Source organism: Pyxicephalus adspersus, chromosome 11 (genome assembly GCF_032062135.1).
Source record: "Pyxicephalus adspersus chromosome 11, UCB_Pads_2.0, whole genome shotgun sequence".
In the NCBI taxonomy this organism is placed as follows: domain Eukaryota; kingdom Metazoa; phylum Chordata; class Amphibia; order Anura; family Pyxicephalidae; genus Pyxicephalus; species Pyxicephalus adspersus.
Window position 1 is genome coordinate 39,052,542 of NC_092868.1, and position 15,947 is coordinate 39,068,488.

At 36.1% G+C, this 15,947-nt stretch overlaps 1 protein-coding gene across 1 annotated transcript in view; it reads right to left on the minus strand.

Moving 5' to 3' along the window:
• Positions 1-5,563: 5,563 nt before the first annotated feature.
• The window catches only part of LOC140340486 (probable pleckstrin homology domain-containing family N member 1), a 42,172-nt gene continuing 31,788 nt past the window's right edge, over positions 5,564-15,947 (minus strand). Inside the window, exons 9-12 of the mRNA XM_072425734.1 lie at positions 15,667-15,753; positions 14,413-14,488; positions 8,879-8,955; positions 5,564-7,892 (exon numbers count right to left, since the gene is read on the minus strand). Coding sequence (XP_072281835.1) covers positions 7,824-7,892; positions 8,879-8,955; positions 14,413-14,488; positions 15,667-15,753 — 309 coding nt within the window. The 3' untranslated portion in view covers positions 5,564-7,823. The remainder of the gene's footprint in view (positions 7,893-8,878; positions 8,956-14,412; positions 14,489-15,666; positions 15,754-15,947) is intronic.

The window sequence follows — 15,947 nt, forward strand, 5'->3', positions numbered from 1 at the left end:
ATGCCTATTTAATGTACAGCGCTGCGTAATATGTTGGCGCTATATAAATCCTGTTTATTAATAATAATAATAATAATAATAATAATAAATGCTAGTAAAATTTAAATTTAAATACATTTACTTGGTTTTAGAAAATCATACTATACCATACCATTTGTAATTTTTGTACCAATGGCTTTGTTAAACTTTAAGCAATAAGAAATGTGATTGATTTCTTTAGGTTACTATACTTTGGCATAGCAGTTTGCATGCCACAAATACCTCAACTTTGCTTGGCTGTTAAATCTAAAATATAGATGAAAAGAAGAAAAAAACAATGCAGCAAATGACAAATTATTCTTTAACTGCAAGTTACAGCATTGCAAGTTCTGAACAACCTTTGGTTCCTTGACAATCAGCATTTTTCTGTGGCTTATCAGGATTAACTTAAAGTTAACTGTTTAATGTTAAAATTCATTAAAAGTGATAGTACAGATGCCTTTAAAGAGTGCCTGAATATGGTAAAAATATGTAAATACTTTATTGTGTATATTATAGGTAATAATATACACAATAATGTATTTACATATTCTTAAGTAAAAAAGATTTAAAGCAAGGTATGATTCCTGATCTATGTAGCTGTATCTACTTTGCCATAATAATTACATAAAAACTCCATTACCCACATGAGCCCATAATTATTTATTTATGAAAAGTGTCACAGCTTTAAAGCTGAACTGAACCACATTATACCCACCTATGCCCATTCCAATGCAGGACACCACCATCTTCTTCCCTCTTCTTTTCCTCCTTGTGATCTTCCACCATCTTCATTGGCCAGACCAGGATGACATAATTTCCATGCAGGTGTGCAGGAGCTCGTTCAGTCATTCAGTCACTCAAAAGGGGGAGAGGAGAAGATGAAGGTTGACAAGCCACAGGCCAAGAAGAAGATGGCACTGTGTAGGGAACCAAAAAAGGGTTTACAGATACATACTCTTGAGAGGAAGAGAATTAAAACACCAAAAGACAAGACTAAGGGGAGGAAAGGGGGAGGAGTGAACCACTGAGGGGAAGAAGGGAGAGTGGGAAGGATAAAGTAAGGATATCAGGATCAGAAAAATATGTACGAAGAAGTATGTGCTAGGGGTACAATTAGATTCAGAGAAGAGATCATTCAAAGTAGGAACCCATGGAGATCAAAAAACCCGAAATGGATTAATGGAAGAGAACAATAGAGCTATATGTTTTTTTATGGGTGTATGTGCAAGAGACCTGTCTCTTAAATTTGGGTAATTAAGACAGGAAGAAAGTCAGGCACCAGCGATGCATTGTTTAACCGCTGTGAGGATGTGTTGTATGAGATGAAACTGTATAATGGGGAGAGAGGAATGTCTACAAATAGGCAGTGCTGTAGAGGGATCTCTCAGAATGGTCACCCATTAAAGCACTGTGAATAAACAGTAAACCTTGGTCCAAAAGGCTAATGGGAATTTCCCCCAGATGTGTAAGAAAGATCCCAGCTAAGCACAGCCACGAAAAAAGATTTCACACAAATTTTCTCCCAGATCCAGTGCAGAGCTCAAGTCCCTCCTAGTTGCGAGTATAGGAAAGAGAGGAAAAGAACTTAGAGAGTAGTATGAATGAATAAAGATAGAGTTGATGCCTTTAAGTTGGAGATTGACAGGCATAAGTGTTCAAATGAGTCAACAGAAAACAGGGAGAATAATGAATACTAAGAATGAAATGTCTAAACTGTAAATAACAGAAATATTCAGAAGTGGGTATTGAGTATGTTTCATGAAGCTGTAGGAATGAGTGAATTCCAGAGAGGGTATGGAGTTTAAAATGTTAATATTGGTCATGTCAAGTCCGGGAAAAAAAAGAAGTCAGAGAAAGAATCCAGATGGGAAAGCTGGGTTATTGGGGAAGGCCAGTAAAGAAAGATGGTCAGACAAAAAGAGACGGGACCCAAAGCTTTAACTAGTGAAAAAAGGGTGGCAAGGGTTAAATTGGGGCAGATGTGGCCAGGGAGACACATGAAACTAGAGAATATAAGGTAGTCAACTTCAGAGGTCACAAGGGCTAGTCTCAGTTTATGCGAGATATTTATTGAGCAGACTCATCTGAGCCGTTAAGTATTATGTAGCTAGATTTGGGATGGCAAGACCTTCTTTGGTACAGTGTAGATAGAGCCAACCCCTACAACCAAAGGACCTAAAATAGGTAGGGCTAGGAGATGGAAGCAAATGTCTTCTTAAGATTCAGAAACAAGATCAGTGCAATGGACAAGTTCATTGGGAATGATAACACGTCTAGTGTTGTTAGTGGCTTGATGTTGCAGGTTGAAACGAACTTGGTCCATTTGTACTAAACTTTCCATGATTGAGTTGAGGGGAATTGATAGAATCTTAGCAAGAATTTTCTTATCTATTATGTTTATGAGAGATATTGGATGGAAATTGGACCAGAGAGAAAAGTCTATACGTAGATTTGGAATCATACAAAAATGTAGCCCCATCTCATGGCGAGTTCAAAAAATTCGACCAGCAAAGAAGTTGCTGAATTTTTTATAGTAGGTGGCTAGAAAACTATTTGGCCTTGGCTTTTTGTAGAGGGGTTTAATATTTTGATGGCGGATTGCACTTCTAATAAGGAGATAGGAATTTCAAAGAGGTCAGAGGGTTAATTTGGGATGGTAGTGGAAAGTGAGCCACGTGAGATTGAAGAAATTAGGGTAAAGATCTTCAGAGGTCTCAAAGGCTACCCATAAAGACCTTAGCTTGTGTCTGATGCTTAGTGAGTGGATTTAACTGAGCTGTTAAGTAGTATAAAGTTAGATTTGAAACAGCAATAACTCCTATCATATGATGTAAGTAGAGAGTAAAATAAGGAACATTTGGGTGAGCCCAGAGGAAGGATAAGAATATAGTAAAAGTATGAGAAAAGGAACAATATAGCAAAAATTCTAAATTCTTCTTGCGTGAAGGAGGATGATGTTTTATAAAGTTGGGACAGATGTTTTTGGAAGTCAACAATGGTAGATGGGTTACTAGTAAGTGAGCCAGAAGAGGTCCGTAGTTTAAGTGGGTGGGAAGAGGGGTCCAAGTTGTTGAGTTTACTGGCTAACATAGAGTAAGGTTTGTCTTTATGAAATAAAAAAGCTTGAGAGGTAAGGAGAAGATTAAGTTCAGTTTGGATTTTATCTAAATCTGCTCTAGTAGCTGGGGAAGGGTGAAAAGTGAAGGCTCTGGTAGCTTGATAAAAATCTAGTTCCAAAGAGACATTTGGATTTCATGGGATATTTTTAAAAGTGGAACATTATTTCTGTTTAATTGTAGCCATAGGTGGTTATATCATCTAATGACTTATGTAACCAGCATATTTGTGCATTTCTACTGACAAAGTACATTGTACAAGTGCAATTTGTTTTTGTTCTACGTTTCAGAGCTATAAAATAGAGAAATGTTCAAGGCTGAAGAAAACTTCTCCACTTCCCCAATAAAAAAAAAAAATGCCTAAAATCAGATTCTGAAGAATGCTACCACAATACCAGAAAACAGGTGGGACACAGAGTCCTTCCTTCCTCTCTTTATTGACTGCCTTCCTCTAAGTGAGTTTAAACTGATTTGTTATATTAAAGAAAAAGCTATAAGTTTCAAAATAAAGTCACAAATGGATTCTTAGTATTGTTGGACTTTCTTGGCCATGAGGACCTGAAGAGTGCCAGATTTTCGAAAATTCTGGATTTTTGAAAATTATACTTACCTCCACATACAGGTCAGCCTTCTTCTTGCAGCACCCGCGGACATCTGGCAGTTCCAGGGAGCAGGCAGCAAGGACGTCTCAATGTGTATTTAGTGTAGCAAGCAAGACCTAACAGCTGTTTCTGCAGAACAGCGCCAACAAAACATAGGTGGCCAAACAGTATACTACAGTCCCTGTATTGAAAATGCGATTCAAAATTCATGACGTAAAACTGAAGGACCCAGATTATCCATGGCTGGATTTTCGATTGTCAACTGTATATCTAATATAACAATAACACACAGTACCTTTGTTCTTGTCCTTCTTTTAAAACTGCAGATTAAATTGTGAACCAGAACAGTGTTTAGGGGATCGGAAGAAGGGAACCTCTAGATCAGTGTTTCTCATCCAGGGTTCCTCCAGAGGTTGCTAGAGGTTCCTTAAACAACAAGCAATTTTTAACTCTCAGGTCAGTTTAGGAAACACATCATCATTTTGTAGGAGGCATTCTTCCTACTAATCACCATGCTAATGTATTGTGGATAAAGTTTTTATAGCAGGGGTTCCCAGAGAAACAGAAGTTTTTTTTCAAGGGTCTCCCCTCCCCAATATTAAACATGTTGAGAGAGGCTGTTCTAGAGGGACCTTTTTGAAGAAAATCTGTTGTCCAGCTATTCTACTTTTTTCCAGCCCTGAGTTCAGGAACTTCCAGTGCAGTTGAGATGTAGGGAAAAAGTAAGAACAAACTACTAATACTTTGAAGGGAAGTTCTTTTTAAAATGTATCCAAACACAAAATAGTCTTTTTTATTCTATGGTGAAACGTTTGCCACCGTGTCAGGTTTGTGTTGTTGGCTGTGTCCCCAACAGGAAGATTCATCCCCTCTACTTATTCTAGTAAGCATTGTCATGGGGACTGAGAGTTGTAGTGATGAGTTTTTGATGTAATGGATTCTAAAAGGGTGAGTTTTTACAGAATTTTTATATGTGATTTATTGACAGAAAAAAATACAGAACAGAACATAAAGTTTAGTTATTATCATCATACACCTTCACCAAAAGGTGGTTTTGTAACTTATACTATGTACAAGAATAAACCTACTCATCCTAGATCAGTTGTTTCTGTGATAGAGTCCCCAGCAAAATGGTAACATCCAACACATGATGACAAGCTTTGACATAGAGGTGCTAAAATAAATGACAATAGGACTATATGTTTTATATAGCATTGGGTTTATTGTGATAACCACAACCTATTAAGGGTGTGAATTACTGGGTAAATATGTGATTTTTAAGTTTTTTTAAGAGCTGATAGTCAAGAATATAAATATTAACAAATTGAATACCTGTTTGCATGCTATAAGTGCACCTTAAAGCAAAGCTAAACTAAAAAGAAACCCTGCAAGTCCCGGTTGCCACTATCTTCCTCTGTCTTTTTCTTCTGGCCATGGCGGTAAAGACAGAAGGGGAGGGGCTTCACCTTTTTTTAAAAGTAAGGTAATTTTTACTCTACATAAAAGGATTGTCTAACCTTTATGTAAAGTAAAACGTTTGGTAATATGTCTGCTATAAGGCTTAGTTTATACAGATTGTTTCCCCATATTTGAAATTCCCATGCATTCCATAGGGACAGTCCACATCAAGGAGTTTGTTGGGCTGCACATTTAAGAGAATACTTCTTGCTACATTTTACATTTTTTAACTCCCATGCAGGCACGCTGCAGTTTATTCATTCCCTGCAAGAACAAGGAAAGACAAGATTTACAGGTATCCTGGCAAAATAAAAAACAGTACAAAAAATGTAATTTATAAAAAAAAACCTTTTTTGAAAACACAGCCACATTTCCAAGAATAAATTTATTTTAAGTTTTTTGTTTGTTTTTTTACAAAGTTTTCACAAATATTGCATGTAAAACAAATTGTCATTAACAACATTAATGGCAAAAAGCAGAATGATAACAAAGAAATAACTAACCTGAACACAAAAACATCTAAAACATTAACACAGACCTTAGAACAAAATTAAACAACAGATATAGCTACAATAAAATTCCTCTGGATGTGCAAAATCTAAAATAGGACCTTCTAAAAACATCTAACAAACATGTAAAAATCCTGCACAGTGTAACCTATGTTCAATAATGCAAAGCATTAAGGCTATGGCTTTACAGACAAAAGTTTGAAGTCATTCCATTGGTAAAACACTGGAATCAATTTGATTCTAGCTTACTCACAAGTGGATTCTCTCAACAGCAATAACATTTAAAGCTAAACTCCAGGCAGTATCAAAAGACACAGGGGAAGGAGGGAGAATGAGCAAGTGGTACGCCACTGTTCTTCCCTCCATAGGAGTGCACACCAGTCATTTCCATTGGGTCGTTCATCAATCTGCCATGGCAGATTTACAAATGACATTAGGGGACCGCTGTACACATTTAGAGTCTCACCCCCGACAAGCTGTTATGTTCAATTATTGTTCCACCTATATAATGTGTGTATGTATCCAGTCACTTGTCAGGCTGCGGAAGGGACAAGGCCTGCAAGTGTTACAGATTTACAGCAAAAAAAAAAATCTACCAGACGGGAGTTTGTTTTCTGCCACAGCCGTGTTATTTTTAGGGCTGGATGGACATAAGTACAATTTTTTTTGTAGATAAAACAGCTCCCATATACAAGATGAATTTTTTCTTTGTATTTGGTGATTTACATGGAATTCATTTCTAATCATCCGTGCAGCCTTAAGTTTAGAATTGCAAGTTGTTTTTGGATTCCTGAGATGTAAACATATACAGTAAGTAGATACAAAGTGCAGTAACCCATCATAAGCTACTCTAAAAAAATTATCTCCCTACCAGTTTTATTGTATTTATAAAAAAAAATATCAAAGCAAAATTCATGACAATAAATAAAGACAAGTTCTGATTGCTTGCTATGGATTACTAGCAATTTGCCTTATCACCTAATTGACTAATATCTGCAGTCACAGTCTAAAAGATAAAAAAAAAGTGAGAAAAGATTTTAGGGCCCTTTCTGATTAATGGTGACCCACAATGTTCTACTGCCATTCAATTAGTCTCATTTTCTCCCACTTAAGTGAATGGGAGGGATTGGGAACCAACTGTTACATTCAGCTGCAGCCACAGCAAATTGTGGAGCAGTTCCTGAGAGTGGCAAGTAGCCTTCGGTCACTTGGTTGTTGTTTGAAGATTTGTGCCATAGCCACATACAAATCTGGTGACCTACGGTGTGGATTGTTGCTTCGCACAGCAGCAGTTTGGTATTATTTAGTGTTTATAATACTTTATTTGGAAATTCCTGTTCAGTCTCCTTCAGTCTGACTTTGGTGACACGTTAGAACCAACACATATTATTCTGGACTTCCCACATACTGCCTCTGAAAGGCGTCCCTTCTTCCTAGAAAGTAAATGCTATCTGCATGGCCCTTACATATCATTGACCCCCTTGACCCACCCCATCACTTTAATTTTAATAGGATTTTGGTCACTGCCTCTAATAGCCCTGCTGTAGTCAATGATTCTCCCAGTCCAGCGTATCTTTTCACAATGGACACAGTGAAAGCAGCAATCTTTTCCAAGCTAGTGGTAATTACTTTTTGTAGGAAATTCCCTCATACAAATGTTGGAGTCCGCTAAAATTAACCCAGTTAAAAAAAATCACCTAATTACCAATCCTTTAGCTGCACCAAATATTAAAGTGATTACTTAAATTTTGTTGTTACTTTTTGTTGATTTTATCTCAGCTGACACCTTTTTCTAGCTAAGATTAGTCAGGAAGCCACAGACATGAGGATCACTTTTTATTTCTGGTTCCATCTTCTTGCTTATTTGCATTTTCTTGATAATTCTTTGTTCCTGACTATTGTTTAAATATTTTATTTTTCCACGTCCTCCTTTTTCATTTTTTGTCACACAATTTACCCTTATAGTACAGGCACACATATATGTATACTGTGAGAGAATACAGACAGAGCACCCGGGGTGACTCCTCCAGCTGGTTTCCTCTTCTGCTGACGTTGATTATACTTTGACATTTGGCCAGGAAGACTGTAACAGCGGTAACTTTCCAGACTTCTTCTTCTTATCTTCGATATTTGGGCGGCACAGACGGCAGAGGATGCAAGCCAACACCGCAGTGGATTTGCTGTGGCTAAAACACAGAGAATATTTTGATTGAAATACAATATAAAAGTCATGCAAAATGCACTAAACCAAAAATGCTGCATTTCAAAAAAAGGAAAAATGACAATCTAGTTTTAAGTGCTTTAAATTCCCAGACTAAGCTTTCTGTCACAGCAGCCATGTGGGGGATCTACAGCTTGTTACTGTGTTTTTAAGATGATGACAATTTTGTATAAAATAATACAAAAAGTCTACATTTCATTGTGTTTTTTATCCTCTGCACCGGATAGCTATTTATGAACAAAAAAAGCACATTTTCGCTTCCGATTGCAATGATCACCAAAAGAATAATAAAAAGGTAAATCTCATATCAGTGACAGCAATAAAACCACTGGTCCAAACATCCAGCAGATTTCAGCACCCTTCCCCTTTCACCAGGGCTTTAAAATACCAATATATAGTAGACTGGATTTAAAAAAAATGATCAAAGTTGAATTTGTTGATTGAGTGCAGGATTTGCTTATTTTAGGATGTCAGATAAGAAGAAGATATTTCTGTAGTCATAGATATCTTTTTTTCTCTGAGACTTTTCCATTCCAGTTCTATTCAGAAGAAAACAAAATGCTATTCACACACTTCTGTTTTTGTTGAGTTTGAATTCATGTTTGTGTGGCGGTTGGCAGGATATCCCCTCTTCCTGTCTCTTTGACACCCTATGGCACTTTGATACGTACAGTGTCACTGAGATGTGAAACTTTGTTAGCATAAACACAGAAAATAATTAGGACAGAGATTCTAAACCTTCTCAAAGCTGAGAATTTTTTAATGATTATTTGATTTATTAATTCCCTATATATTTCCAGTTTCCCTGGCATTAAGGCACAACTGGCAATAAACCATGAGAGAAGTTTCAGCTAATTCAATATTATAGCCAAAACATAAAACTTGATTTAACGGGCTTCATTGTCTTTCAAACAGAATACAAAACATACATAATTTAAATGAATAATCTACCTTTTGTAGATAATAAATCCATTTACTGTAATCTTCTGGTGTCAAGCATAAAATTAGGATTGGCTCCATCAAATCACCTAAAAAAAACATTACAAAAACATAATTTACATATTGCAAAATAAAATGAGCTCCAAATATAAATGAAGACTAATATTTCCTATTATAGATTTGAAATAGTGATACAATAAAGAGGAACATTTTAAAGTGAACTTAAACCTTAAAGCAGAGCTAAATTCCTTGGCAGGTGCTGAGCTTTTGCCATAACCAGCAAATATGCACGGCATACTTGTTGAATATAGCACATACTTACCTACAAGGTCAGTAATCCTGCTATCATCGCTGCACCCTAGGAAGACACCAAATTCACTGCCGGCTCCATGGCAGACTTCCATGAAGCCAGCAATCCTCTATAGTCATGATAAGAGTGATGTAACCCCTTCACGTGCCATTACCCCCCAGGCAGCTGACCCCGCAAGCACCATACAGTTTAGAGGTGAATTAAAAAGCTGCCAGGGAGTTAGGTATTTGACAAAATAGACATCGCTTATCCCTTTTGTCTAATAGTAATACCTTCTGTAGTAGCTTTCATTGGGTATCATAAACAATGGAAACATTAAAATCAAATACTGGATTATTCCGTAATATGATTTCATTTAATGTAAGTTGTGAACAGGAAGCAAAAACAAGAAAAAACATTCAACTTCAATTTTCTATGCATGAGGCTCTCCTTGACTTGTGGATAATACTTCATTTTTATACCTTCGCCTTTCTTATTTTTACCATTTTTAACTTTTTAACATTAGCTGTGAGCCACCTAATTTAATTTTAGCCTTTTCAACATATTGCCTATGGGAATATATTTTGCGGTGTAATTGTGTAGAACAGACTTGAAACATTTCTGTTCTGTGTTCATTGAGGACAATATTCCCTCCCAGTCCATCATTTGAAATATATAAAGAAAATAACAAGAGATGTAAAGAAGAAATAAAATGTGTAAAACTTCAAAATGAAAAACAGATTGCAGAGGAAAGGCAAATGTCTATTTTTATTTGCCTGGTCAGATCTCATGTCTTATTTGGTTTCCTGTCTATTACAGCAAAGCTACACATAGGCACATCCTCCACACATGACCAGTAAGTCTCTTAAACACATAGCATCACCACCCTAGACAGCAGCCCTGTCTGTGCCCAAATACTGCCACTTCTGGACCAATCACACCTGACCTCCATTAGACCACTCACATAGGTCCATAGTATCAGATACTCTTCCTGTGCCAAAACTTCCACTACAACCCAACACATCTACACCATCTACAGTGCTGAGCATTGGGAGGAGTAAAGATAATGATAGACTGACTCAATTCCTATTTCTATTTACCTATATTTTTTTTTTTCAAAATCATGCCAACCACAGCTAAAAGGAGGAGGTTAAGGGAGGTGTCAGCACACTCGGAAAGACTACACTCCAGATAACTAGGATACCTGAGTATTTTGGAGATAAGAATATTTAGCGGAAGCGGAATAGCGGAATATTTGCAGACTTTGCCTTCAATCAAATAATAAGTCTGCTTCCATCAGAGAAACAAAATCCAAACTGCTTCCCTCTCTTGGATCTGCAGCATTAACAATGCCATAGTATAGGTACAAATAAAGAAGATAAGAAGTCCAGGAAGGACTATTCACTGCTGGACAAGAAAAGTAATTTAAATAGTTTAAAGACCCTTTGCAATTAAAGTAAGTAGTCTGCATATTTTTATATATGTAGGGATGGCTTCAGGGAGGGATTTCAAAGCACATGTAATAAATAATTAATAATAAAGTAATAAATATTACAAAAACACAATCAACAATATGAAAAGCAAAAACATGTTCAAACACTAATAAAACACTAAATAAAACCCATACACTTTTGGGAAACAACATAGCACCTCAAACCTCAGCCCGCTATTTCTGAAAGAAAGTGTTTAATCTCTAATGTGCATGATCTCTGCTAACTACCGATGATGGAATTTCTGTATGTGACTGTATATGCTCTATGCCCACGCTGACACAACATGAGGTCATTTTCCTATTAAACAGAAAAAAATAAAAGTTATGCTTCTTGGTGAAATCTCTGCTTTGGTTATATTATTGTCTGTAAAGCCAGGGGAGCCCTCTAGGGGCTGACACCAATGTAAAAAGACTAATGGAATGATTTGGGCTCATTATTAAAATTGTATCCTGGAACAAATATTCCTTCATCAGTCATTGTACACTGAAGTTGAATGCAAGCTGCTTGCCCTCTGTGGGATACTGATGATACCAACATTGTAGGAAGAGGAGGTGGGTGCAATAAGCTATGTACCTTTTACTTCTTCTATATCTATGTATAATATGTCTTTATTGGGTTTTAAAAGGAAATTTTTGTTTGTTGATGAAAATCCTCTACTATATGTAGATAAACTTTAAAATATTTTGTATTGTTTTTGGCAGAAAATAATAGGGGGGAAACAAGGTAAGCTACATCTGCAACCCCCTGTATATTCCTTCATCATTAACAAAGTTTTTTTCGAACGAGAGTATTCAGAAAAGTGGGGCTTTCAAAAGGCTACATGATTAAAAACAGCAACTAAAATAAATATAAACAATACACAAACATCTACACATAGCAAAACATATTAAAACAGGTAATAGCTTGTCTTGTTTTACAAGGTAAATTATTTAAAATTTTACAATAAATAAGTAGTATAGGATATTACCCCCATAGAGTATATCTCTTGCAAGTAATTAATTTAGTAGAGGGGGAATAATACTTTTTAATCAACGTGTTTCACAACATTGTAGCTGCTTCCTCAGGAATTAATTGTATAGATTAGAAGGTTAAAATTCCCCTGTGACCAAGGGATATTGATTGTAAAACGTTGCACACAACACCCTTATGGGAGCAGATGTCAGCAGCCCATACACAAGCAGGATATCACAGAACTGAGGTCCATTAAATAGCCATTTAGATTAATGAGGAGCCACCAAATGAAGATGTTTCATGGCCAGTATCTTGTAAGCACTCCCAAGATATTACATATTCATTCCTGAAGAAGCAGCTGCAATGCTGCAAAACGTGTCCAATGAAAAAATCTTTTTGCCCCGCTACTAAAATGAATTACTCACAAGAGATATCCTCAAGGGGGTGATATACTATACTACTTATTTATTGTAAAAATTTGATTATTTACTTTGTAAAACAAGATACGCCACTACCTGTTTTTCAAATTCTTTGTTATGTATAGATTTTTGTTTATGATAAAAGTTGTTTTTTTTTTTCATCGAGCTCTATGAAAGTCTGACTTCTATGAACTCAACTCAAAAAAACTTTGTTTGTGATCTACCTTGGGGACACGATTTCTTTCTTTTATTTTGAATATACTGTCAGGGGCCTCCACATATCCTTCATCATTAAGAATTTGATTGAGAAAAAAAATACATTAATGCCAAATGCATAATTCAGAGTAGGAACCAATTAGAAATATATTTTAGATGGCATTGAGGTACCTTTGATTTATTTCACCATCAATTTTATTTGTCTATTTGCTTGAAACTAGGAAGTTTCTGGGTGTCAGATTCTGCATATGGTTTCATAACTTGCACACATTTATTTGGTTGAACACTTTCAGCATTGCCAGGTGTATGGCTAGAATTACAAATTTGAGAAATGAGAAGAATAGGATCTAAGAGGAACATCAGAGAGGAATCCAAATACCAGGATTTCAAAGGTAAGTGAAGCCTCAGCTAGTAAATGTTCATCTTCAGGCTGCTATATCACTCCTCGACACAAATGGATTGAATGATTTTGGGTAAAAATCTACTTCACTAATTGTTTTATGTGTAGGCATACATCGATTTATTTATGGTTTGTACCAAGTATGGGAGGAAAGCGCTAAAAATTCATTTACAAGTAGTCCCCGGGTTACATACGAGATAAGGACTGAGGTTTGTTCTTACGTTGAATTTGTATGTAAGTCGAAACAGATACATTATTTTAATAAATGCAATTAGGACAGATGTTTGTCTCAACATATTATTAGACAGCATGGTGTCAATTACTGTATAAAATCCTCACTGTGAGTTAATCACAAACAAAGCAAAAAAAAAAAAAAAACTTTATGGAGCCTAGACATTCATTTACATCTGGAGCAAGCTGTGCTTTGATATGCAAAAAGTAACAACTGCAGGTTTGTCTTGGTCATTAAAGAGTTACAAGGTGCTGCACAAAGAGCTCACCCCCATAAAATCACCTACAACCTCAGCTGTGTTAAGCAAAAATTTCTTCTGCAAGTCATGCAAACTGCCCCCTCCTCCAGTGAGCAGGGAAGCCCCAATGGTATCTAGAAAACGTCTGTATGTCAGATGTTCTTAACCCAGGGACTACCTGTACTGTGCAAATACTTTAAAAACCAAAAGACGTTCCTAAAATTTTATTACCTTGTTCGACCTATGCCACATCCCTTGCAAACAAATCCCTTGCAATTTTTTTTATATACCAGGGTAAATTACCTTAGGACTTTAAAGGCATGTATTCATTCACAATCCAGTATGTATCTTTTGTTAATACAAATGTTTATTAACCACCTTACTGTATTGTAATATATGTTTCTAAAACACCTGCCTAGTGTCCAACAGTCCAACGTCACATACCTATGGACAAAACCACATAAATATATTTTGTATTATTTTGTATTGGATTGGATACAGGACTTTGTATTGAATCCAATACAAAATATTTGAATTTCCCGCTACGACCCCCATTGATGGGCGCACGCACGGACATCATCAGGAATCGCCGAGGGACGCGTACGTGAATGCCGGGTGTTCTAATTCTTTCCAAACTTTTTTTTTCCAAAATTTATTTTAGTTTGTAGGCTATAATTCACTGAATTACTCAATAATTACTTATAATTCACCGAATTACCACATAACTCACCGAAATATGTCCAAAATTTTATAAATTTATTAATACATTTTTTTTATAAAACATAAAAAAAAAATCTTTAAAAAAAAGTTTAACAAATAAAAAAAATAGATCGTCACTGCACTTGCCGGATGAAGAAAGAAGACAGAAGACGTGTCCGGAGGAGCTGCGGGGAGAAGGTGAGTATTTTTTTTTTTAACGATCGACACTGGAAAAGAACAGATCATTGCAGTGGGGACCAGGTAAGTGAGGGGATTTAAACAGTGAGAAAAGTTCGGGTTTAAAGATTTTTGCAAAATCGATAAATCCGAACCAAGGTCGGGTTTAACGGTCGGGTGGTTAAAACAAATCAAAATATAAACATATTTACATGCTCCAATATTCAGTCTGTAGTTGTTACGAATAGGCTTATAACAGTTAAACGCATTTGTGTGTATACTTGTATTTGCCAGTAATTAAGAACTGTGCCATTGCTAAGTCTAAAATTGAAATCACCCAATGTGATTGACCATAAGACACTCACAGATTTATTTATAATAAACAGATTTATTGATAAATGCATATAAATGCAGAAGAAAATATAGACTTGCCTGTAATTTGGAATTCAAGTCTTCCATTCCAAGATAGACTTCCTTCAATATGAATAGCATTCAATGGCAGGGTACCCTGTAATATACACACAAATCTCAGTTCCCAAAACTAAAACAGTAAGATAAGGAACCTTATTGTTGTACAAAATACTAATATCACAATAGAAAATACAATCAGACATAGTCAGTTTTTTGGAGTCTTCAACAAACAATTAAGGCATGACTGTAATCAGAAATACAAAGGTTTGGGTGTATAAAGGCAAAAAGACTAAAAGTTTAAGGCAATGTTTCTCAACCAGGGCTTCGTGGAAGCTTCTAGAGCTTTCTAGGGGTTCTTTGGGCTGTGAGCAATAATGGATGTATCTCCTACCTACACTGACCAGGTATGCCAGAATACTTATTATTTTATTTAAAACTTTCTTCAAGCTTCTTAACATGGTTGGCTCAGAGCTTAGCACTCTGGCCTTTGCGGCATTAGGTCCCAGGTTCGTATCTCATCCAGGTCACTCATGTGCATGGAGTTTGTATGTTCTCCCTTGGGTTTAGATTTCCTCCCATGTTCCAAAAGGCTTCCCCTTGAGAATTGTCTTGTCTTTGACAGCCCAATTGTCTTTGAGAATTGCTAATTGGCTTCCCTTTGAGATTTGTCCTTAGACTGTGTTAATGACATAGTACTATGATGGGACATTAGATTGTGAGCCCCTTTGAGGGACAGCTAGTGATATGAGACTGGACTTTGTTAAGCACTGTGCAATATGTTGGCGCTTTATAAATACAAGTACATAAAATAAACTTGTTAATGTACCATAGGCTGTAGGTAAAATATCTACCAGGATACTTGAATTATTGAGTGAGTACTTTAATTATTTAAGGGGTTCCTCAGGGATACAAAGTAAGGGCCCTCCTGGGTCATTGTTTGTATCTGTCTTTCATTTGCTACCCCTAATTAAAGTACAGCACTGCGTTATATGTTGGCACTATAAGTTTATGAAAAACAATATTGCAGTTGAGAAAGGCTTGTTTAGAGATAAAACATCAATATGACACTGACATCCAGGGAAGGGAACGAATACAGGCTGAATATCAGATTCACTGATTTATAATTCGACCCCTCATGTTTTGGGCATCTTTGTAATTTTTATTGCTTGACCAATGCTGAACAGGTCAAGGGAGGTTTATTTATTAGAAAAAAACAGATGCCTTAGTATCATTTTAAGTTCTGAGAATATTGCAACACCTTCAAAAAAAACTTACATGGTGCATAACAGTTGTTTTGTCGGGATCGACAGAGAGGAAAACTAGATCTTCCATAAACAGCAGCAAAATCCGATCCTCAAAATCCTTTAAAATAAGAAAAAAATGTAATTTTACATGCAAATAAAACCCGTACACAGTACAATTTATTACTGAGTTCTAAAACCAAAATAAAACACAGAAGTCATAGTTTGATATAACTCTGATAATATAGGGAAGTCACGCATTCTGGTTGTTTGGTACTGCAAATGTGGTTTTAGTCTGAAATCTGAGAGTGTCAA